This window comes from Xenopus laevis, chromosome 9_10L, assembly GCF_017654675.1.
Source record: "Xenopus laevis strain J_2021 chromosome 9_10L, Xenopus_laevis_v10.1, whole genome shotgun sequence".
NCBI classification, from domain to species: domain Eukaryota; kingdom Metazoa; phylum Chordata; class Amphibia; order Anura; family Pipidae; genus Xenopus; species Xenopus laevis.
Genome location: NC_054387.1, coordinates 112,629,069 through 112,653,557, shown reverse-complemented (window position 1 = coordinate 112,653,557; position 24,489 = coordinate 112,629,069). Strand labels below are relative to the sequence as shown.

The following is a 24,489-nucleotide window of genomic DNA, read 5'->3' as shown; positions in this document are numbered from 1 at the left end:
ACTGCTCTGCTTGCAGCTACACAAGTAAATGCAATACATTTTTATAAAATAATATTCAGATTATACTTACCAGATATTGTCCTATTGTCATTGCAGTAGCACCCATGGGATCCAGAAACAAATCTGCATTCCTCATCAGGAGCACATAAGCATTCACCATTAAGTGAACTGGGATCTAATGAGATAAAAAAATAAAATGTATACGTATGCTGGTATTCGTAGTCCAGTAGTCTAGTACTCTATATATATATATATATTTAAGTGCCAACAATGTACCTGTACAATATGCTAAGGAGCAGGCTGGTGTACTTATCAGCTTATAAATATGGTATCCACCAGGACAAGCCTTAATTTGTATAGTTGATGAATACCGGCAACAATTTCCTCCCCAGTGAGCACAACCTGTGCGACTGACAATACCATCAGTTGGAGCGGGATGTGATCCATTTAACCACATTGACGCATGGGTGCTACACCTATTTTCTGGAACACAGAACTCCGGCATGCGTATTCCTCCACTTCCAATGAAGCGATACCATCCATTTTTGTCATTGTCACATTTGATATTCACATATAAATCATTAGCCGTACTTCTCCAGGGTTCATCAAGAACAGTGTGATTGACACATGGATCAGAGCAAAAATAGGAGCTGCCATTTGGAATGCACTCCTTACTACTCCCGCAAACATCTCTGGCACATGGATCAGTTTCACAGTTAAATCCATCGCCAGGGACTCCAGGTGGACACTGACATGTGTAGGTTCCTACATAATTAACACAAGTTGCTGATGGATGACAGCCATTTAGTTCTGGACTAGAACACTCATCAATGTCAACACAAGTGTCTCCTTCTCCTTTTGTGTAGCCAGCAGGACACACACAGTCATAGGAGCCATTAGTATTTTCACAATATCCATAAGTACAGTTGTTTAACCACGGGTAGGCACATTCATCATCATCTAAGCATGAGAAGCCATCTCCAACGTATCCATCTTTACAGGTACATTCGAATAGGTCAAGATACGCTTCACATATAGCATCGGCATGACAGTCTGAGCAGCGTTCAGTCACTGGAATAAATAAGCAAAATATGTGATATATTTTAGTTACACCACTGCTTTAAGTTAATGATTTTACTTGAATGAGATGATGTCAACAAGTACTTGGTTCAATTAACATTGGGCCCCCCCATGTAATGGGACTTCATATCTTAGGCCCCATCTCATTTGGTTGCATTTGAACACAGAATGGACCAATCTTTTTCAGGGACTTTTCTTTCATTCTGGAGAAGGTCAACAACTGTTTTATTAGCAAAATTTCAGTCCTCCTGTTCACAAAAGCCTACCATGCTCTCTGACCATCAGATTTCATCATTCCCCAGGGTATAACAAAATGCAACAAAACATATATCTTGGGGGTTTCAAGGGTGCAGAATTTCAGCCTGCCGTCTGTTTACCCCAAAATTCCAAGCCTCCCATGTGACCATTTAGACTCCCATTCCACTCATACCAATCAGAAACATCTTTCCATATTATTAGAGAACTATTCAACAAGGCATTTTGGGAAAGGACAAAACATGTGCTGAAAGAAATTGTTTAGTATAAAAATAAAAACTGGGTAAATAGATGGCTGTGCAAAATAAAAAATGTTTCCAATATAGTTAGTTAGCCAAAAATGTAATGTATAAAGGCTGGAGTGACTGGATGTCTAAAATAATAGCCAGAACACTACTTCCTGTTTGAAGCTCTCTTGGTTTCCACTGATTGGTTACCAGACAGTAACCAATCAGTGACTCAAGGGAGGGGGGCACATGGGTCATAACTGTTTGCTTTTGAATCTGAGCTGAATGCTAATGATCAGTTACAAACTCACTGAACAGTTATGTCTCATGTGCCCCGCTTAAAGTCACTGATTAGCTCAGAGTTAGAGAGCTGCAAAGCAGGAAGAAGTGTTCTGTTCTGTTATGTTAGACATCCAGTCACTGCAGCCTTTTTATATTACAATTTTAGCTAACTATGTCACAAATGTTTTTTTTATTTTGCACAGTCTATTTACCCAATATTTATTTTTGCACTAAACTGTTCCTTTAAGGGTTTGCTTGGGTGCTTCAATCTGTCATTTTTTTTACCTCAAAAGGTCTGCCTTTTTTTGATTGCACCATTCAACTTTCAATTCACCATTCAATTGCAATAGCAGAGAAGAAGTTATATACAATTGAAGGATGCTGCACACAGTTATGCAGTCTTCAAGCCTTCAAGCCTGATTGGCTTACCAGCCAATGCTGGTTACAGGCCAGCCTGCCTATCTGACCAATTACATTGTGGCTTTTCATACCAATGAGAACTTTTTAGCAGCATAAGTTATGAAAGACAGTGATTAAAAAATATATTCTCTTGTTGTATAGCTGTAAAAATAAATTTCCTAGGCAACGTCAGGTGAAGGGAAACAGAAAGTGAAAGTCTGTGTGAGAGCTTGCTAAAGAGTTGAGTGTAATGACTCTGGAGCAAACAAGGCAGTTGTAAATAGTTATATAAACTAATTATCCTGTAGGCGCTAAAACTTTGCTGCAAAGGGGCAAGACCTGTGCAGCCAGTCTGCCAGTGGAACAGGCTGTTCTGGTTAATTAACAAGCGACTGTTACTTGTGTTGTGCTGTTGCAAGTTACTTCTCTCTTGAAAACTCTGGATGGATGGATTTCTGTTTAAAGTTACCTGGATGTCACTGCCTTGAAGTTACTGCTAAGGCTAACATTTGAGTACATTCCCACAGTATATTAAGGATATCATTGAATAAAGCCTTATATATATACAGTATAAGAGCACTCACCAAACAAAAACACAGCATGCCTGGGTACAGGTAAAAGTGTGTACAAAGTATGTGTGTATTAAAAAGTATGTTTAGATGATATAGAGAGCATCTTACCTGAAGTGTTGGTAGCTGAAAGAGAAAAACATAATATGTTTTATAATTATTTTTTTAAAAATTATTTAAAAAAAAAAAAAAGAACATTCCTAAGAGAATAAGTAGCCATTGCTGTAGCTGCTGTGAAACTGCATCCGACATTCCTTTTATTACCGGTAACTTCTTTTTCTAACTTGTAACTTCAATAACTGTCTGTCCTATGGCTGATGGTAAGAACAGGGCTGGACAGAAATACTCTTTGATTGAGATATGCTTTTGCACCCCTTAGTGCTCCTGCTAGTTTGTCCTGGCCATAATTAAACAACCCCTTAAGGCAGTGGCAGAACTACTGGGGGAGCAGGGGGTGCGAGCGTCTAGTGTTTCCAGTTTCTATGGACTAATTTCAAAGGAAGGGTGTTGCGGGAGGAAGCAGGGAATGTATGCGATACCGGAAGGTCTGTTCCTCCTCTTATAACTCTAGTACCTTTTTCTGGCCACGAAACAGGTGGTGATATGAATGTGGTGTGGGAGGAAGCAGATGATTCATTACAATATGACAATCCCTCCTCACTGTAACCTTACTTGAATTGTCGCCAATGATAACCATGGTCATTTGCGTATGCATTTAATTACAGGCATTTTAAGTAAAAGGTGCTTGTTGTGGCATTTTTGCTGAACGCCAACCACGTTGGGTCCATTATCAAGGTGCCAATACAACCCCAAATACCACCCATATACTGAGTTTCTCCAGCATCTACTGCAGTTGAGAACGGTGTTGGGGAACAGTTATTACTGTGGTTAAAACCCATACCACAATCTCAACTTTTAAATACCGTCTATTAGCTGCTGACTTTGTGTCTAATCAGTTTCCTTGCCTAACCTTGTTTTTAATATTCACACTTTTTGGTTCATATTAATTTTAGGTGGTCATAAGTAAAAGTTACATTTTATTCCTACAGTAGTGGGATCTCAGGTCAAAATTAGGGATGTAGCGAACCGCCGAGTATGTGTTCGCGAACGCCGTTCGCGAACACCGGCAAAAAATGCGAACAGTTCGCGAACTGTTCGCGAACTTCGAACATCCGAAAATCGTTCGATTCGAACGATCGAAGGATTTTAATCGTTCGATCGAACGATTTTCGTTCGAATCGAACGAAAATCGTTCGATTTTAGCGATCGAATGGTCGAATGGTCGAACGATTTTGACGCGAACGCCTATTGGCGAACGTCGCGCGACGTTCGCGAACTTGCGGCGGACGCGAACAGTCGAAGTTCGCGCGAACAGTTCGCTACATCCCTAGTCAAAATAGTGGGAAGATGCAATGTTATGGGACATACTTTTTTTTCTTCCTTTTCTCTATATATTCTATATATCATGTGACCCTGCACACCACTAATTTTTATGCAAATTTCTATCAATGGATGGTGCTACCTACTACCTTTCTGATGCATTAAAAAAAATATAGCTTGGGTTCTAGTCAGAATAGGGTAAAATAAAAAAATGCAGCAGCGACAGCACTCCAAAGGAAGTGCTGTCGCTGCTGCATTATATATATATATATATATATATATATATATATATATATATATATATATATATATATATATATATATATAGTCTTATGAAGGATCAGCACACACTGCTCTGTAGTGAAGTAATAGTGTTTATTTTCAAACAAAACACATTTTTACCCCACACATTTTTAGGGATAAAAATGTGTTTTGTTTGAAAATAAACACTATTACTTCACTACAGAACAGTGTGTGCTGATCCTTCATAAGACTATATACGATTTATTCATCGTGCACCACTGGCAACATCTGTCTGAGTGCTGGTACTGTGGGACTGCATATATATATATATATATATATATATATATATATATATATATATATATTATATATATATATATATATATATATATATATATATATATATATATATATATATATATATTAAATTGTGTAATAGTACCATGCTTCATGTATGTATGTATAGGTAACAGGAATGGAATGCTCAAACTCCCACATAGTGACATCCAATCGCCGGTGTCTGGTGCTGAACTGGGAGATCCAAGCCTGCCACGGGATCATAAATATCTCAAGTAGTATAGTGATTGCAAAGGTTGATTTATATGCCCAAAAAACACATCAAACAGGCAACGTTTCGGGCCCACTGGACCCTTTATCAAGCCTGTATGTATGTATGTATGACATAACACATAACAAATGATTTAGGGGCTGAGTAATGATCATTTGAGAATTTTTTTTATATATATATATATATATATATATATATATATATATATATTCTTATTTACCAGTTAATCCCTCCACTTGAACAGCATGGGGGCCAGTAGAAACAACACATATGGTCCATGCTCCTTTGCTGGGCTTTCTAATCTCATACAGTGATCCCCACTTTTCAGACACAATTGTCTTTGGGTTTGGGTCTTTAGCTGCAATAGGAGAAAAAAAAATATATAAATGTACATAAAATTTCTTTTTGTTCACTGTGATTTTCTTTCTGTATATCCTTGAAGTTGCAAGGCAATAAGTTGCATATACTGAGACACAATAAACAAATACAAAAGTGTGTAACAATGTATTGTAACATATGCATCTTCTTGTCTGCTCTCGGTAACCAGTAGACAGTACTGACTGGTGCATGATATACAGAGAGTTCCCATGAAAGGTGTATTATGTCACAATTTTATACATTGCCATTGGTCTTGGGCTATTTGTATCACCCAATGCAGTTCTTCTTGTCCAATGGGATTTTCCACTTGGTCCAAAAAATATCTGAACCATCACCATATTCATATATTAATTTTAGGAGTAATTGTATTGGTCCCATACTGGGTCAATATCCATTGTTAATTTGTAATTAATTATTCGCTATTATTCATACTTACAGTCAGGTCCAAGAACTCTTATTGAGTTAATCGGTCCATCAGTGATCACCAGTAAGGTAGAGAAGTTACTTGTTACTGAAAAGTCATCACAGTGACTGATGTCATTATAGTATTCATACAAAACTTTTACTGTACTGTTAACAGGTCTTGAAAGAGTGAAATCCAGATAATTAAATACCTTGGGAAAAAAATGTTAAAACTCTGGTTACATTTCTCATAATTTTAACCAGGTGCTTGGACATCTTCAAACAAACACAAAGCTAATTTTATCATCAGTGGGAACATTTACACCTGACCAGTAACCTATAGTAGCCAATAGTTTTTTTCAGCCAGCTGCAGGCAGAAAAATAAAAGCATATTTATTAGTTGCCATTGGTTACTGCCCAGGTGCAAATTTGACCAGTGTTGATAAATGAGCTTCTTCCCCACCATCTTTTTTTGCAAAGGTAAGGAAGGCAGAGATTGTGGGTGACAAATACACGGATTGAGGTACTGTTATTTTGTTAGATTTTGTTTGTACTTGAATCAATTTTTTAAATCAGCTCTAATACATCTGCTAGGAAAGGAAGCCTCCCTATAAGATATATTAGATCTAACTGTCAATGAATATCTGACACCCAACTGCTGCATGAAGAGAGAATGAAGAGAAACAGATGCTGAGAGAGGGATAGTGAAGATAAACTTGATTATTTCAGAAATTATGCAGAATATTTTATTGATTGTATTTAATACGTTTCTTGAAGATTAAATGAAATTTTCTTTTTTGCGATAGTTCCATTTTTAGGGCTCTTACACATGAGCGTTCTGACCTGCGCCGAACGCAGGTTCAGACGCAACATGCTGCATTTTCCCTGCGTTCAGCGCCTACACGCGCCTGAGTGAGTACAGCCCCATTTCAAATAATGACTTGCGTCTATTCCTGCGCTCCCCTGCGGCTGAACGCCAAAAAACGGAACGCAGGGGAGCGCAGGTCGGAACGCTCATGTGTAAGAGCCCTAAGGATTGTGGGGACTGGATACCTACTGTGTACCAGCGGCTTTAATTAGGGTCCAGCATGTGCCAATGTCATAAGGAAACTGACTGTACAAGGAGGCCCGTTTATTAAAGGTTGAATTATAGTGGTTTTAGAGCTTTTTGAAACCACAATTAAAACTAATTTCTCTAAAACCACAAATGCCATTAAAGGTATTAAAAGATCCAAATAAAAAAAACAAAAACAAAACTGAACAATGTACTAAAAATAAGAATACCTGTAAAACCTGCCCCCTGCCTAAACCCAAAAGTTGGCAATCCTAGCATAGAGTGAAATATGCCCACTCTTCATTCACATGCTAAGGAGCACAGTAGCTCTGATAAGCTGTATTTTTAAACTATAGTTACTGCTTTGCATTACAGATGCTTAGAAATTCATCTGTTACAGCTCTTTCTTATATCAGGGTTATATACAGGTATAGGATCCCTTATCCGGAAACCCGATATCCAGAAAGCTCCAAATTACGGAATGGCATGTCTCCCATAGACTCCATTTTATCCAAATAATCCATATTTTTAAAAATGATTTCCTTTTTCTCTGTAATAATAAAACAGTAGCTTGTACTTGATCCAAACTAAGATATAATTAATCCTTATTGGAAGCAAAACCAGCCTATTGGGTTTATTTAATATTTAAATGAATTTCTAGTAGACTTAAGACATGAAGACCCAAATTACGGAAAGATCCATTATCCGGAAAACCCCAGGTCCCGAGTATTCTGGATAACAGGTCCCATACCTGTATAAATGCTGAGTATATTCATTGGGGCAAATTCACTAAGCGCGGAAGCGCCGAACGCTAGCGTCAATTCGCTAGCATTGGGCATTTTCGTTACTTCGCAAATTCACTAACGAACGCTGGCGTAGATTCGCTAGTGTTACTTCGCACCCTTACGCCTGGCGAATTTTCGCTACAGACGTAACTACGCAAATTCACTAAAGCGCGCAGAGTACTGAACGCTGCCTTTTACGCTAGACTTCCTTCGCCACCTCAGACCAGGCGAAGCGCAATAGAGTAGATAGGGATTGCTTCCAAAAAAGTTCAAATTGTTTCTAAGTCCCAAAAAACGCTGGCGTGTTTTCTATATTATGGGTGATAGGCTGAAAAAGATCGAGAATTTTTTTGGGGCTCCCCTCCTTCCCCCCCTACATTTTCTGACTCATGGCAACTTAACTATACAGTGGGCACATGTGTAGGGCAAAAAAAAAAAAATATTTGATGTTTTGAAGGTTTCCCAGGCATTTGTAGTGATTCTACGTATTCCTGCATTGAAATTTGAATTTGGCGCCGTATGCAAATTAACCTTCGCTAGCGTAACTTCGCTTCACTTAGCGAATCAACGTTAGCGCAACTTCGCAACCTTACGCTACCCCTGTGCGCAACTTAGGATTTTAGTGAATTTGCGGAGCACTGGCGAAACTACGCCTGGCGAAGTGCAGCGAAGCGCGGCGAAGTTGCGCCTGGCGCAACTACTAATCTTAGTGAATTTGCCCCATTGACTTTAGAACCCTTTAATCTTGAGTAGGTTTGGCATTCTGAAAAGAAATGTATGAATATGCAGAGCCTCCATATGGACTATACTAAACTTACCTTGCCCAGATCTGAGAGGCTAATTTGAAAAATATGTCCATAACTCAGAGAAGCAATATCTCTGTAAATAAGGAACTTTGGATCATTTAAACCAGAGCAAAGCCCTGTAATCAAAAAGATAACCTGTGGGGAAAAACAGTGAATATGAGTAAATAAAAATATCACTGAACACATAAAAAAGCTTTTCAAAACAAAGAATCAGAAACACCACAAACTATTAAAACATTGAAAAAAACTTTTACTGTACCTGTGACTGTTTAGTAAGGATAAGTGAACGTATGCTGTTTAGAATGGAGACAACATTGTAATCCTTAGCAGATGCATCTGTGAGCACCAGAATGGAAGATCCAGGTGGAGATTTATCTAAAGCCAATTTGAGCCCATTCATTGCTAATTCTGGGCAGTCGCCTCCACCCGAAACAGTGAGTTTATTGAAAAATGTCTTAAACTCATCTATTGAACTTGTCACCCTTGCTGGTCCAAATGCTGCAAAACAAAGTGAGATACTGGAGAAATTATAATAATAGTATAATAAAAACTAATTTAAGAAAATTTATAATCATGGGTGAATATTTGCATTAGCAAAGCAGGAAACAAGTTAAATGGGGATTCAGTTGCTCGACCATACTTTATTGAAATGTTGCTACAACTTTAGTTCAGCAACATCCGGGTTCCATGATTAAAGCAACAATGCTTAAAGGGGAACTATCGTGAAAATGAAAATTTAATATAAGCTTCGCCATACTGACATAAGGAACTTTCTAAATACAATAAATTAAAAAAATCTGTACTGTTTCTGAAATAATCAAGTTTATCTTCACTATCCCTCTCTCAGCATCTGCTTCTCTTCATTCTCTTTTCAGGCAGAAGTTGGGTGTCAGCTATTCATTGACCGTTAGATCCAATTTATCTTATCGGAAGGCTCCTTGTGCCTAGAAGCTGTATTAGAGCTCATTCTATTGAAATCATCAGATATCATGTCTCTCTACATCCAGGATTTGTGCAAAAGGCAGTTATTTTGTTGGATATTGTTTCTACTGGAATCAGTTAATTGAGTGAGCTCTAATACATCTGCTAGGAAAGGGAGCCCCCTATAAGATATAATGGATCTAACTGTCAATGATTATCTAACGCCCAACTGCTGCATGAAGAGAGAATGAAGAGAAACAGATGCTGAGAGAGGGATCGTGAAGATAAACTTGATTGTTTCAGAATCGATGCAGAATATTTAATTGATTGTATTTAATTGACTGTATTCCTCAGTCTCTCAGACCACATGCAAAATAGGGTATAATAAGTTTTGTGGAGGCTTCCTAACATTTCATTTAGGCTCACTGGCTATTTGTGCAGTCAGCATTGGTCAGCATGGAACATTTAGGGGCATATTTATTTTGCTGTGTAAAAAACATTGGGATAATACACCACACATCACCAGGCTTGGCAGTGTAAAAAATTTTACACTTCAACCTGAAGCAATGTAAAATAACAGCTGCAAATCTGACGTACACATGGCATAAAATTACACACACCTTGATAAATTCTACATTTATTTTACACAGCTTCTTACACCATTTTTTCAGCGAATTTCGCTTTACACAGCATAATAAATATGGCCCTTATGGCATTGTGTGGGCAGTTGGCAAGTACCTGCAGTATTTTTCAGTGAGTCTGCCATTCTTTACTTCTTCAGTGACCTATCTCTTTCCAGCTCTAGAGACACTAGGGGGCATATATATTATATGGTGTGAAAATCATTTGCCACACATCACCAGGCATCACTGCTAGAACTTACTTACAAAGGTGCTTCAAAGTCAAAAATCAAACTCTATGTTTGTGCTATTTAGAACAAATTAAATAAATCTGAAATGTTATCTCATTAAGAATCCTCTACTGTTTTTTTAATTATAAGCCTTTGTATTTCACATCTCTTCTTAATTCCCTGACATCCACCGTGCTCACAGCTCCTGTAAATAGAGATGAGCAAACTGTGCCTATGCCTATACTGTAAGTACGTTTGTGTTCACACAAAACGCGTTAGGAGGATTGTCTGGTGTGTAAAGATGTTTTAATCACACCGCTGTCTGCTGTTTGAGTGTGCACTGCAAGGGAATAGTGTCCACTGTGTCTCCCAAGCTGCCGGTTCGGGGTGCTGCACCCGGACCAGGGACGTAGAGAGGTGAGTCACCTGTTAACATCAAATGCTTACTGAACGGTGTAGTTGAATTTTAAAAGAAAAATTTTGCTGAAAAATTGGCAAAATCATGGAAAAATGTGTGAAATAGCAAAATTTCACCACATATGGTCAATGGACATTTTTTTATTTTATACAGCTTTTTTATACACCATTTTTTCTGTGAATTTCATTTTATACAGCATAAAAAATATGGCCCTAAGCATTGTCTGGTCAGTTGGCAAGTTTTACTTTCACCTGCACTATTTTTCAGTGAGTTTGCCATTCTTCGTTGACCCATCTCTTTCCAGCTCTAGAGACACTAAGGGGCCGATTCACTAAGCTCGAGTGAAGGATTCGAATGAAAAATACTTCGAATTTCGAAGTATTTTTTGGGTACTTCGACCATCGAATGGGCTACTTCGACCTTCGACTACGACCTTCGACTTCGATTCGAACGTTTCGAACGAAAAATCGTTCGACTATTCGACCATTCGATAGTCGAAGTACTTTCCCTTTAAAAAAAACTTCGACCCCCTACTTCGGCAGATAAAACCTACCGAAGTCAATGTTAGCCTATGGGGAAGGTCCCCATAGGCTTGCTAAACTTTTTTTGATCGAAGGATTTTCCTTCGATCGTTGGATTAAAAATCCTTCAAATCATTCGATTCGAAGGATTTAATCGTTCGATCGAACGAAAAATCCTTCGATCGATCGAACGAACGTTTAGCGCTAAATCCTTCGACTTCGATATTCGAAGTCGAAGGATTTCAATTCGAGGGTCGAATTTCGAAGTATTTTTTACTTCGAATTTCGACCCTTAGTGAATCTGCCCCCATATGTTATGTGGTGTAAAAATGGTGAAATAATTTGCACACATCTCCAGGCATCACTGCCTGAACTTACTTAATGGGATCTGTCATGATTTGTATGATGTAGTTTTTATTTCTAAATTACACTGTTTACACTGCAAATAATTCACTCTACTATATAAAATTGAATTCCTGAACCAGCAAGTGTATGTTTTTTAGTTGTAATATTGGTGTGTAGGTGCATCTCAGGTCATTTTGCCTGGTCATGTGCTTTCAGAAAGAGCCAGCACTTTAGGATGGAACTGCTTTCTGGCAGGCTGTTGTTTCTCCTACTCAATGTAACTGAATGTTTCGCAGTGGGAAGTGGATTTTACTATTGAGTGCTATTCTTAGATCTACCAGGCAGCTGTTATCTTGTGTTAGGGAGCTGCTATCTGGTTACCTTCCCATTGTTCTGTTGTTAGGCTGCTGGGGGGGAAAGGGGAGGCGATATCACTCCAACTTGCAGTACAGCAGTAAAGAGTGACTAAAGTTTATCAGAGCACAAGTCAATTGACTCGTGGCAGCTTGGAAACTGACAATATGTCTAGCCCCATGTCAGGTTTCAAAATTAAATATCGAAAAATCTATTTGCTCATTTGAGAAACTGATTTCAGTGCAGAATTGGTGGAGCATCACTATTAACTGATGTGTTTTGAAACTGTTTTTTTCCCATGACATTATCCTTGTAAAAGGTCTGAAGCAGTGTAAAATAATGATGGAAAATCTGGTGTTCAATTGGTTGAGCATGGTGCTTCTCAGTCCTTTCTGACACCCATTTCAAATGGATCAAAGTCACATCTGTTGACACAGAGGAGCCCTGGATCTACCACCACTCCAGAACAGGTAGTGCATTAATAAGGGTAGAGTATCAATGGCTGCAGCTCACTTGTATCTAAAAAATCAGGCTTCATGTTGACACAATCTTGGATTTGATTTATGTCAAGGTGAGAGTGCAATAATATGAATATTGCCACATTGTCCAATATTGTCTCAGATCCAATACAGTTGTGTTCCCAAATGATCCTCCTGCATGATCCCCTGTAGTTGATCTTTAATAGGGAATTCAGAAACAGTAACGTTTCTCACCAATAGGGAAATTCGTGGTTTGCAAGTGCCACCTGGCCTTATATGCATATTATACTTAAATAATTTTAATACTTATTATATTGGGCTTTCCATAGACTTTTCTCATTATCGTCCAAATGCATTATTTTAAAAGGAAAATTGAAGGAAAATCCATACTTGGGTCGTTGAATTCAACCATTGTATACTGCCGCACTCCGCATGGAAATCTTGCCGTTGTTTGATCAAGTATCCAATTATTCACCAAACTTAACTGCTGGAGGTCATCATACATTGACCCTGTTGTGTCCACTAAATAAGTCAGGGATGATGTGACTGAAAGACAAAAAGGGAAACATACTCACAGTTTTTTATTTTTATAGAGGAATCACAACTTTTTCAAAGTTGTTAGTGTGTTAAGTTGTTAGTGATTTAAGAATATAATGGAAGAATATATTACAAAGACAAGCATTCACCTAGACTCTATGGTATTCCACTAACAACACTAGTTCAACAATGTTCCATTTACCACCATTCTTTGCAATCTATTGTTCAGCCAGTTCTCTATCCAAGTACAGATATCATGTTCCAGGGCAATATTCCTTAGTTTAACCTGTAACCTTCTGTGTGGTTATGTATCAAATGTTTTAGCAAAGTAGATCACATTCACTGCCATCCTAGTGTCTAGGTTTCTGCTCACCTTCTTGGAGAAGGTAATTAAATATGTCAGGAACCATCTCTGGTGCCAGTGGTGTAACTACAGGGGATGCAAAGGGTGTGATTGGATCAGGGCCCGCACCCCCTCTGGGCCCCCTGGCAGCTCGCACTCCACTGGAATCCGGCCATGAAATTGCGTACGGAGGGGGGCATGTCCCGCACCAGGGCCCACCCCCTCTAGTTACGTTTCTGTCTTATGCATCAAATAATTCTGGAATAAGCCTATATGATTGTGATTTTTTTTGATACAATACCAATATCATATCCCTTATGACCCTTTTCCAAAAGTTTTCCTACCACTGATGTCAAACTAACCGGCCTATAATTTTCAGGCAGAGAGAGGGATCAATTTCTGAATAATGGTGCCATATTACACCATGGTATCATTACCGACATCAAGGAATCCTGGAAAATAAAGCCAATCGCAGAGCTCTTTTAGAACCCTGGAATGAATACCATTCAGTCCTGAACCTTTATTTACTTTAACAGGTCCTAAGCCAACCAGTTGTTAGTCATTAAATTATTAGAAGTGGGCCTATTAAAAAGGAAATGATTGCAACGAAACTTGTTGAATATACATTATCCCTGTTGAATGAAGGGTACACATATTGTTCCATTTCTAGTCTCAATAGAAACCAATAAGCAGGTTGCATCTACGGTCTGCCCTTGGTATGCAAACATGGTATTGACTGCAATGAGTTACTGGACCTACAGCAACCTACATGACTTACATTACTTCATTTACAATTACTATTACATTACTGGTTTACATACGTAGTACAGTAGCAACACTTTCTATTAGGAAAGGGATACCACATGAATATATATCTGCAACATACCTTTCCATGGTTGTGTGGGGGAGAACTGAGTTATGAGAAAAAGTTTGTAAAGCCTGTCTCTTGCGGTTTATATGTTCTTTTTCTTTTCTTTTTCAATTGTTTTTATTGAGGTTTTAACATAGACATTCAGATATGTACCGTATATACTCGAGTATAAGCCGAGTTTTTCAGCACCCAAAATGTGCTGAAAAAGTCTGCCTCGGCTTATACTCGAGTCAGTACCAGACCAGACCCTGCAGACAAGCGAGCGATAAAGCCAATGCGCACCAGAGATATCCGCGGGCAGGTTCGGGTTCACTATTGGGGTCCGTGGCAGGTACTAAAATAGTGAATAGGACAATGTCTATGCAGTTTCCCTGCAGAACAACACACAGTACCTGGGATTGTGTTACGGCTGCTCCTGCAGGCAGCGCTCACAGACCAGCGCCTCTTCTCTCGCCACTGTCCGCAAACATGTCCGCCACAACTGCGACGTTCTCCGCCAGATCCTCCCGGACTCCGTATTAATCTTGCACAAGTTACCGGTACAAGTTACTCCCCGTCCGCTCTCGCTCAGCCTCTGCAACTCTCACGAGACTTTCAGTGGGCAAGATGGCAGTGGCCAGTAGAGAGTGCGGTACGGGTTACCACGGTAACATTGCAGTTTAGTAATAGAAGCTAGCCAGGGGTGATGATTAACCCCTTCCCTGCTAAGGTTGAGTGTGACTGCTCTGAAACAGGGTACGATGGAGACAGCAGTTCTTCTGAAGAAGGTATTTTGCCATACATTTATCACATACATTCTAAACAGTTTTATTATCACCATCCTATTGTTATATGGTACCTGAGAGCACTGGAACTGCCAGGCTGCTTTGAACCTCAAGTGATATTAGGTGATGCTTGACAGAGAGCTTTGCCACTTGGGTGATCCTGGCCCATTTGCTTGCTGCTGCCCCCCCCCCTCATCTTTTTGGCTCTGGAGGAGGTTGTGGGTTCCACGATGCTAGCCCAGAGAGGCACAATTGTGCTCTCTGAGCTAGAAGAGCCACATTTAGGGAAACTTAGCTGCTGCATTTCTCACCCTAGGCTTATACGCGAGTCAATAAGTTTTCCCAGTTTTTGTAGGTAAAATTAGGTACCTCGGCTTATACTCGGGTCGGCTTATACACGAGTATATAAGGTAACATAATTTCAAAACTGATGATTAGAACAGTCAATACATTGAATAAAACAAAAAAATATATATTAAAATTAAATGTTAAGAAGTTTAAAAATAACAAATAACAACAGAGCAAAGCAAAATCTAACTATATCACTATATTTGGGTTAAAATAATCATTCAAAGTATACATCAGTGGAATTTAGATGGATAATAAAGAGGAAGAAGCATGTAAGGTATTAAGGTTCAGTTTATAACTAGAATTGTATATACATTTCTGTATCTTGTCAATTATCTTATTATTCCTCATCTTTAGACCAAAAGCCCAGTTTTCAGAAGGGCTGCCTGGGTCATGACTGACTGCCCGTTTTTCCAAATAAGGAAAACCAGGCAGGATTCCTCTTGACATGGCGATCAGCCAATCGATGATTACCACACAATAGCCCCACCCATTGATGGCAGTCACCTGCCCACTATATCATCGCCTTCCTCCCCGACACCACAGGTCTACCCCTTGTACAGCCAGTGAAAGTTGGCAACCCTACCACTATATCAATATCTAATCACAAACTGGAGGCAAAGAGATCTCAGATATGTTAAAGGAATAGTGACACTTCTCAGGTTTTAGCATAATTGAATTCTTCATCAAAATATGCCTATATGTCCTTTAGACCATTTTCCTCAATGTGACCTCTTTCTATGTAAATTGGACATAGGTCACTTCACTTTTAAGCGAGTGTCGGACTCCGACACGTTCTTATGGGGCTTGTCAATCAGAGCTGCAAGGCCGGAAAGTTAAATGCTTAACTGACAGGAAGAATCCGGCAGCACAGTTAATGGCTTATACTACATTGGCCACTCAGGGTAAGGGCTTACAGCTTTCTTATTACAGTGCTGATGCTTTCTTTCATGTTCAGGTATGTGACTATACCATAACAAAACTCCGCTCCTCCACCACAATGCAAAACTCCTCCTCTGCACTGCAATGTGCTGCTCATTTTTTAAATGGTGTTTTTAACTTATTCTGCCTTACTTGATTATGTGTTGCCCTTGCCTGCCTGCCTGCCCTGCAAAAACAGAATGATCTGTGCCAGGACTACTTCCAAGATTAACCTTTTAACCCTGGAGTCGATCGTTAGTGCAGGAAAAGTCAAGCAGGCAGGAAAGTAATACTCATATATAACCTAGTAAGAGGGAATGAGTAAAAAGCCCAAGACAGGTTGCACTACCCCTGAGAGGGATCTACTTGTACTTTCCGAAAGTGTAAAGGTTTTTCACTGATTTCCGTGAATGTATTTGAAGATCTATACTGCCTGGTTGCTGTGAGACAGAACCTCTGCCATTTGTTCAATCAAAAAATTATTTGTTTGAAACAACCCACTGGACTGCTGTTACTTCCAACCTGGTTGATCTGTGCACAGGAGACATACAGGATCTATCTGATGGTAAGCTTAATGGGGTCAACACACACTGCTGGGAGTTGCCACAGCCCAAGGGTGTCCAGGATACACTGGCAGCAGGTTACACTACTTAAACACTATTCTCAGGCCCACCTGCAGGAACGCTACAGGTGGTTCACCTATAAATTAACTTTTCGTATGTTATGGAATAGCCAATTTTAAGAAACCTTTCAACTGGTCTTCATTTTTTTCTTTTTTATAGTTTTTTTAAATTATTTTTTAAATGATTTGCCTTTTTCTTCTGACTCTTTCCCGCTTTCAAATGGTTGCAATTGGTCTTCATTCTTTTATATTTTTATGTTTATTTGCTTTGATCTTTTGCCTCTTTCCAGCTTTCAAATGAGGGTCACTGACCCTATCTAAAAATCAAATGCTCTGTAAGGCTACAAATGTATTACTATTGCTACTTTTTATTACTCACCTTTCTGTTCAGGTCCTTTCCTATTCACATTCTAGTCTTTTATTCAAATTAATGCATGGTTACTAGGGTAGTTTAGACCCTAGCAACGAGATTGTTGAAATTGCCAGAGAGCTGCTGAATAGAAAGCTAAATAACTTAAAAACCACAAATAATAAAAAATGAAAACTAATTGCATATTGTCTCAGAATATCACTCTTTACATCATACTAAAAGTTAACTCAAAGGTGAACAGCCCTTTAAACCACAATCTAATATTTGCACCATTTACAGGCTAATTGAGCATTTACCCAACAATTGCATATGCAAATGACATTTTAACAGCACTTGAAGTTGAGCTTTATAGCTTTCTTGAAAATTGAAAATTTTAGCCACATGTTTCCGCCTAATGAACAAAGGGACATACTGTTGTGTTTGTTTTGACTTATTGGCCAAAATTAAGGTCAATGCAGAGCTGTGCTTAGTGGGAAATTAAGGGGAAAAAATGCTACATTGTGGCTGAACAACATGGAGATTTGTATCTGAAATGGCACTTTGTGCACTGTACTTGCAGTTGAACATACCCTGATGTCAGCAGAAAAATGGTAATAATAATTAAAGAACATTTATGGTACTTCAGCTTGGACACTTACCTGTTGTTGTGCACGTCTGGGCATGGGATCCATCAGATGCCAAGAATAAAATCAGAAACGTTAGCAAGGTATGCATTGTCCTTTTGACCCTGAAACAAAAAAAGAAGTTAATTATATGTTTCAAAGCAGCTTTCAGAAGCAGTGTTCTGCAGGTTAGTTAGCTGCCCCTTTTATACGGATATTTAAAGGAGGGGACAATGACGAGGTGTCTTTATGGCCTTCATAACTCAAATAAACCAAATTTGCTGTGCTTACATTTTCAAGTTAAGGTTATTAGATAATAAGTAATTTAGCTATAATGTGGCACAGAAGGAAGTAACTGGGGTTTTTTTTCATCTTAGCTATATCTTTTCTTCCTTTGGATTCTAAACTTTGTTAAAAAGTTACTAAAATACGTATCTTATGATTCTTTCTTTATACAACCGAAATATAGATCTGAAGGATATCCAATATCAGTTCGGCAGAATGTGTTCAACTGCTTTGAGCAATACTCATACAATGCAGACTTGCACACCTTTGCAGGTCAATTCTTATCCAAGGATTCTCATCCACTTTACTTATACTTTACAAATTAAGTTGAAACCATTCCAAAATATGAATAAAAGAATGGGGTCAATAGCTGGCTGAATTCTGACACTCATGTGTATTACATGTAGGCAGAAAGAATTTGGAAAATTATTTTTCACACTGGAATGAATTGTTAAACATTAAACATGGGGTAATGTTTTACTGAGCAGTAAGTATCATTGCAAATCTAATATTTAGATAAGGTATGTTCAATTAAAGTGAATTTTTGCATCTTAAGATACACAACCCCTTTTTTATACCTATAAGTCTCTGGCCAGCAATGGCCTCCTACAAAAAAAGGCTAATGTTTTAGATGTATAAATTAATTACTCATTCTCCACCAAGAGCCCCTTTCTAGTATGGGTTGAAAACGTATCTGGGGCAAGGCAAAAAATGGTGACATGCACTAGACAAAAGACTAGACAAATGTTCTGGTATTATACTCCAGATAAGCTTTGCCTAGACCAACCAGTTAAATGCTAAAGAAACTAAGTACAGTTTCCCAACACTAAACATGTCTGTCCTTTATCCCCATGTTTGTCTCCATTGTAATTTAATGAAGTAAAAAAAAATCATAATTATTATTTTATGATTTATATGTGAGATAAAGATAACAACAAGATGCCTGGCATGGTAAATGGGAATCAGAGTTCTCATTGGTCAGTTCTTTTGCATTTATAATGAAGTTTTTGATCAGCAAAATTCTTATTGGTGAATTTCCTGCATCTATAATTGTGTTTTTTCAGCAACTTCTATAGAAAACTAGGGGGCTCTGTGGGATGGCATTATGGCTGGGTTTACAACCCCTTTAAAATTGTGCTTGCTGGTTTCATTTCTGAGCAAGGGTAAAGTAAAGAGTAAACAAAAAGTGACATAAAAGGCAAACTGTTGCTAGGAGTTCTATTTAAAGTTTTTAAATGTTTTAAGCACACTTTAATATTTAGTATAAAGCAGGCAGTGTAGGACATTCATTGAGGGACCTTGATGTGGCATGTGAGCATGTGTATTTTGGCTATTATGTGGTACTAGCACCTAAATCGCGGTACAATGTTGTAAAATTTGTCCAGAATGTGCCAAATCTCAGATCAAGTACTTGCTATACATAGACAGAGTGACCACCTTCTCCACTGAAGAGCACTCATCCAAACCTGCAAGGACTTTGAGAGCACTTCAGGAGTCAACACCAGAAAGTCAGAGGCTATGATCAGTGGAACCTGACTTCTGGCTCAGTCCCTTTTTCCATTAAATCAGATTTCATTAAAACCATGGCAGTTTTCAAAGTTTTCAAACAACTTTGACACAGGTTTCATATCCCTAAGAAGGAGTTTTTTCTATATCTGCGTTTAAGACATTTTATGTAATCATACAATAAACCAATTGATTCCTGTCAACCCAATCCACGAATACCAAAAAATACAAAAGGTATATATCTATTGCTTATATGTTTTTTTATTGATTAATTTCCATCAACACGACAATGTATCAGTATGTAATGTTCAAAATTATTGTATAACAGGTATAACATTACCCATTGAGTTAACCAAAATAAAATACACATAATTAAACAAAAACAAAGAAAAAAGGATAGTAACATATATTGCATCTGTATGTCTCTCAAGGTAGTTACAGTTCATAATCAAAAGAAATAACACATAAATGGTGTATGAATTAGATTTTGACCTTAGACATCCAAAGTTGGTGAGCTTCCAAGATGGTTTTTTTCCTCCCAAAGCAACTCGGGACTACTTTTTCGTTGTTGTTCGTATCTCTTTGTACTTGCGTAATACTAGGGACATCTTATGGACATCTTATTTTTTTTCAAATTCTAGCAATCAAAATTCTGCCAGAATTTATTATTTGGAATGTCATAATTTTTAAATTCTTGCTTGGAAGTTTTCCATAAAAATTCAGCAACATAGCTTCTGGGGACTTTAGGATGAAGACCAATGTTATCTCTCTAATCAAAGATCTCAAATTATGCCAATATTTCTGTAAGTTCTCACATGTCCACCAAATATGGACAATGTCTCCTGCTGCATCTCCAACAGAAATTCGAAGTTCCAGAGTACATTTTTGATAACCTTAAAGGGGCTAAGTACCAATTATATAAGATTGTGTAATAGCCCTCTTGATGCATAGCACATCTAGTGAACTGTTGTGTTCTGGAGAGAGCCATTTGCCATTCCTTCATTGTATGGTCTTTGTTCCCATTTGATACGTGGTATTTTCTGTCCTTCCTTTGGATCTCCTAATAGGCCATAAATCTTCGCCAATCCTTTTTTTATTCTCAGGCCATCATGAAAGTAACTTTCAAAGCATGATAATGGTCTGAGTTTAGAATGAAGAAGTGTTGTTATATAATTTCGTATTAGCAAGTATTTGTGAGAGTCTTTTTTTCTAAGTATAGTTCTTTCTTAAGACACATGAAGGAATTTAATTTATCTTTAAATGATCTGCACAGTACAAATCTATTAGCTTTAATGGTGCTTTCCTAACTCATATTAACAGATCAATGTTTAATATTAGTTCCAAAACAGAAATAGGTGCCAGAGGAGAAGGAAACAGAGAACACATTTCTCTATTATCCCTCCAGATATTTCAACATATTATAGGATTAGATAAAGCAATAAAAATATCATCTGTGTATAAACCAAACCAATGATCTTTACAATCAATTTAAACACCAATAGTTTCTTAGAGGTTCTAATTTTTTAAGCATGTATTACTACTGTTAGGTTAAAAATTAATGGAGAAAGGGGCAACCCTGTCCAATTTCATTTGTAATGTCAACTTTTTGAGATAATAAACATTTATTTAGTATTCTATTTTTTTTGTCTGTGACATCATCCAGCCCAGTTACAGGCTGGAGAGCCATCCAATTGGCTGGGTGCCCCAGTCCATCCTTGGAAGAGGGGGAGTGCCTGACTTTGAAGCCAAATGTACAGGGTCTCTGACAGAGCTTATAAAGGGATCCCTGCTGCAGCAGCCAGAGAGATCCAGATCTGTGGAGTGTGACAGTGCTGCTTGAAAGGATTTTCCAGGGTGAAGGAAAAGGAAAGGGCTGTGTTTTGCTCAACTTGAAGACCTATCTGAGCATCAGGGAGAGCTAGTTTCTATCTCCTGCCTGTGGATACTTTGGCCGCTATGTGATTCCCCAGGCTGAGGACAGGCCTTGCTCTTGTACCTGCCGCATGGGATCGGCTACTACTTTCAAAGGGAAAGGTACCTTGGAGCAGGTAGCGCTACCTGGAGACATAAGAGCTCTTGGGGAAGGGACATTGAACTGACTGGATTTATTCTACTGGGACTGTGGCATTTAGAGACTGTGCCAGGAGTCCATAGTCCACACAGGTTCCCCAGAGTAAAGTGATATTGTGTGATTTGCATTTACATTTACTATACACAGTTTACATAATGTTTATATTTGTTTTATTGCAAACTGTGTGCGTTTTATTTTTCCTAGTGGAAATCCCCTAAAGTGGGTGCTTTAGTGTTCCCTAAATGGAGCCACTGCGCTGTAAATCTTAGTTCCTAGTACTTTTCATACGCAAAAGGGACTCAGGGCCCTGGATTGCCAAGGGTTAATTGCTATTTAACGGGACAGTAAACAAATTAGGGTTATAATACATTGAAGAGAATTTACGTTTCGTTGGGCCAGAGTAGCCACTGACAAATCTACAAAAATGCAGAAAGCTCTGAATTGTTCTGGTAATTCTCTGGTAATTGTTCTGGTAGTTCCTTTATATTGGAGAAATGCTATTGTACTAGAAATCTTGTGGTGCCATGGTTGGAGAATTATGGGATTTTGGTAGTCTGTGAGCCAGGTCTAGGGTTAGTAAATGGTCTGAGACCTGTGGAAATACTGCTAAGGTTATGACCTTGAGAAAGCAAATCAAATCTAGGCCTTTAATATCTTCAGAAATTCCTCTGAAATGCACATTGTATCTATGTGAGTGTTCCTCTAAATCAATGACTTTTTTCTGTAGTATATCTTCCTCTAGCTTAGTACAGATATTCACAACTTTGTTATGTGCAGAGACAGTACCCTCTGCCTTATTCTCTAAATATGCTATTCTCCTAGACCTCTTATCTCTGCCTTTATTTCTGGCAGGGTTTGTTTTAGGTTGCTTTGAAGTGTAATACATAGTACAGAGTATTTAACTGTTCTTTTAATTTGCCCTCCGTGACTGGCTGGTTATATTCACCATTTTGCTCTTCTATATTTAAAAAGACTGTTCATGTCTGTGAAGCAACTGCTGCTGTTATTGAAGCTGCAGTGCCATTTTTTGTGGGCTATGTGTGGGTCCCCTGTGTGGTGCTTTTGAGCACAGTTAGTTTTAATGTGGAGTAGGATTTTTTGGTTCTGCCCATAAAGCTGAAGACGTGCAAGCACTTCTCCATTGCCTCCCTTCGTTTCTTTACTGTTCGGAACGGGCTTACTTGCTTTTTAGGAGAGACTGGTGGGGAGCTTTCAAGGTTATGCGTCCATCTTGCATGGCACCAAATCAAACCCCCTCTGCTTATGATTATGATTGATAATAAAAGCTTCAGCTAGACCAAATCAATGGCAACGTTGAAGATTGATCTCTGACTTTTACAGAAAACCATTGGGTGACAACCCTCCAATGCCCAGTAAATCTACCAGCTGTATTGGCTGTGTGGAAATGTTGAGGAAGATCTTCTTAAAATGGTACCATTTCCCTATTAAAATGGCCCAAATTAGTTCTAATTACTCTCGTACATGTTGGAGAGGATGCTTAAATAAATCACATGTGGTGAAAATGTTCAACAATCATGTGCAAATGTGAAACAATCATGGATCACGGACTTCCAGCTTATCTCTACAATGTCTAAAATGCAGATTTGTCCATGCCCAACATTCGTTTTATTTAAAATTAGCATGGATGCTATTCCCAGACCCACCAGGATGGCGGTGTTACATATCCTATAAGCAGCAAGAACTCTAACAGCTTCCATCTGGAAATTTAAAAATATTCTCATGACTAAGCCTCATTAATATATAAGCTTTGGATGAGCAGATATTTAACTAATTTAATACAAACATCTTTAGGTTTCATAAGGACTTGGACTCTTGGCTAGCATTTGTGCAAATTGTGGACTACAACAATAACCCCCTTTTGTTCTAGCTTTGAATGAAGCTCTGTGATGAGACAGGTAAAAGTGAGACAGAAAATTGGCCTTTAGATGCTCAGAGATCTCACCATAGAAGGAAAGGTTCTGCAGAATGAGATTCCTCCCATCCTACAGTACATGGCTCAGACATGGTGCCTGCTAACTACCATCTGCAGAGCTATCATAAGGATAGTGTTTCACTTCATCTAGAACTCTCAGATGGACAGAGTCAGGCATGAAGTCATGTAAAAAAGCCCCACAAAGGTGGTAAGGACATACCCAATATAACACCACGCTGAGGGTTCCTAAGTATGCAATTGCATTTGAAAAATTTTATTTGTACAAGGAGCTCCATGTCTCAGTTTTTTCTTCTTTCCCTTTGGAGGAGTTTGGGATATGAAAAGTAGTACCCTTGCAACTAGGACACTCATTGGCAAAAACGAACTGGAGGGCACCAAATAGTGATGGGCGAATTTATTCGCCAGGCGCGAATTCGTGGCGAATTTGCACGTTTCGCCGCCAGCGAATAAATTTGCGGCAAAAATTCGTCGGCGTCAAAATTTTTTTTTCGAAAAAACGGACACCGGCGCAAGAAACGGGCGCCGGCATCAAAAACGGGTGCCGGCGTAGAAAACGAGACTCCGGCGCCGTTTCGCGAATTTCGCGCGAAATTCGTGAATTTTTCGGCGAAACGGCGCAAATTCGCCCATCACTAGCACCAAACAGAAGGTCCTGTCCACAATAAAGACTGTTTGGGAAAATGTGACTTTCAGCAGGATCACCAACAAGCACATGACATACAGTAGATGCGCCTTATTTTGGATTGCCCTTCTCCACAGGCCCTGGTAGATGCCATGGAACATGTACTCGGATATTGTGTGCCCAGGAACTTGTCCACCACTTTGTGCAAACTGTTTGTGTGTGCCTATACGCAAGGGACTATGCAGATGGTCTGACATCTCGTGATTTAAAGATTTAAAGTGGTTCTCCAGTTATTACCTATTTTTAGGAAAATATTCAGAGCTGTGCAGACTGATCTTCATCCTGCTTAGAAACTAT

At 38.7% G+C, this 24,489-nt stretch overlaps 1 protein-coding gene across 1 annotated transcript in view; it reads right to left on the bottom strand.

The window, feature by feature from the left end:
* LOC121397975 (uromodulin-like) overlaps positions 1 to 23,581 on the bottom strand; it is a 47,292-nt gene extending 23,711 nt beyond the window's left edge. The window contains exons 1-10 of the mRNA XM_041576299.1: positions 23,520 to 23,581; positions 17,731 to 17,819; positions 12,707 to 12,862; positions 8,688 to 8,926; positions 8,441 to 8,563; positions 5,818 to 5,995; positions 5,224 to 5,361; positions 2,924 to 2,938; positions 277 to 1,071; positions 71 to 175 (exon numbers count right to left, since the gene is read on the bottom strand). Coding sequence (XP_041432233.1) covers positions 71 to 175; positions 277 to 1,071; positions 2,924 to 2,938; positions 5,224 to 5,361; positions 5,818 to 5,995; positions 8,441 to 8,563; positions 8,688 to 8,926; positions 12,707 to 12,862; positions 17,731 to 17,819; positions 23,520 to 23,581 — 1,900 coding nt within the window. The remainder of the gene's footprint in view (positions 1 to 70; positions 176 to 276; positions 1,072 to 2,923; positions 2,939 to 5,223; positions 5,362 to 5,817; positions 5,996 to 8,440; positions 8,564 to 8,687; positions 8,927 to 12,706; positions 12,863 to 17,730; positions 17,820 to 23,519) is intronic.
* Positions 23,582 to 24,489: the final 908 nt, after the last annotated feature.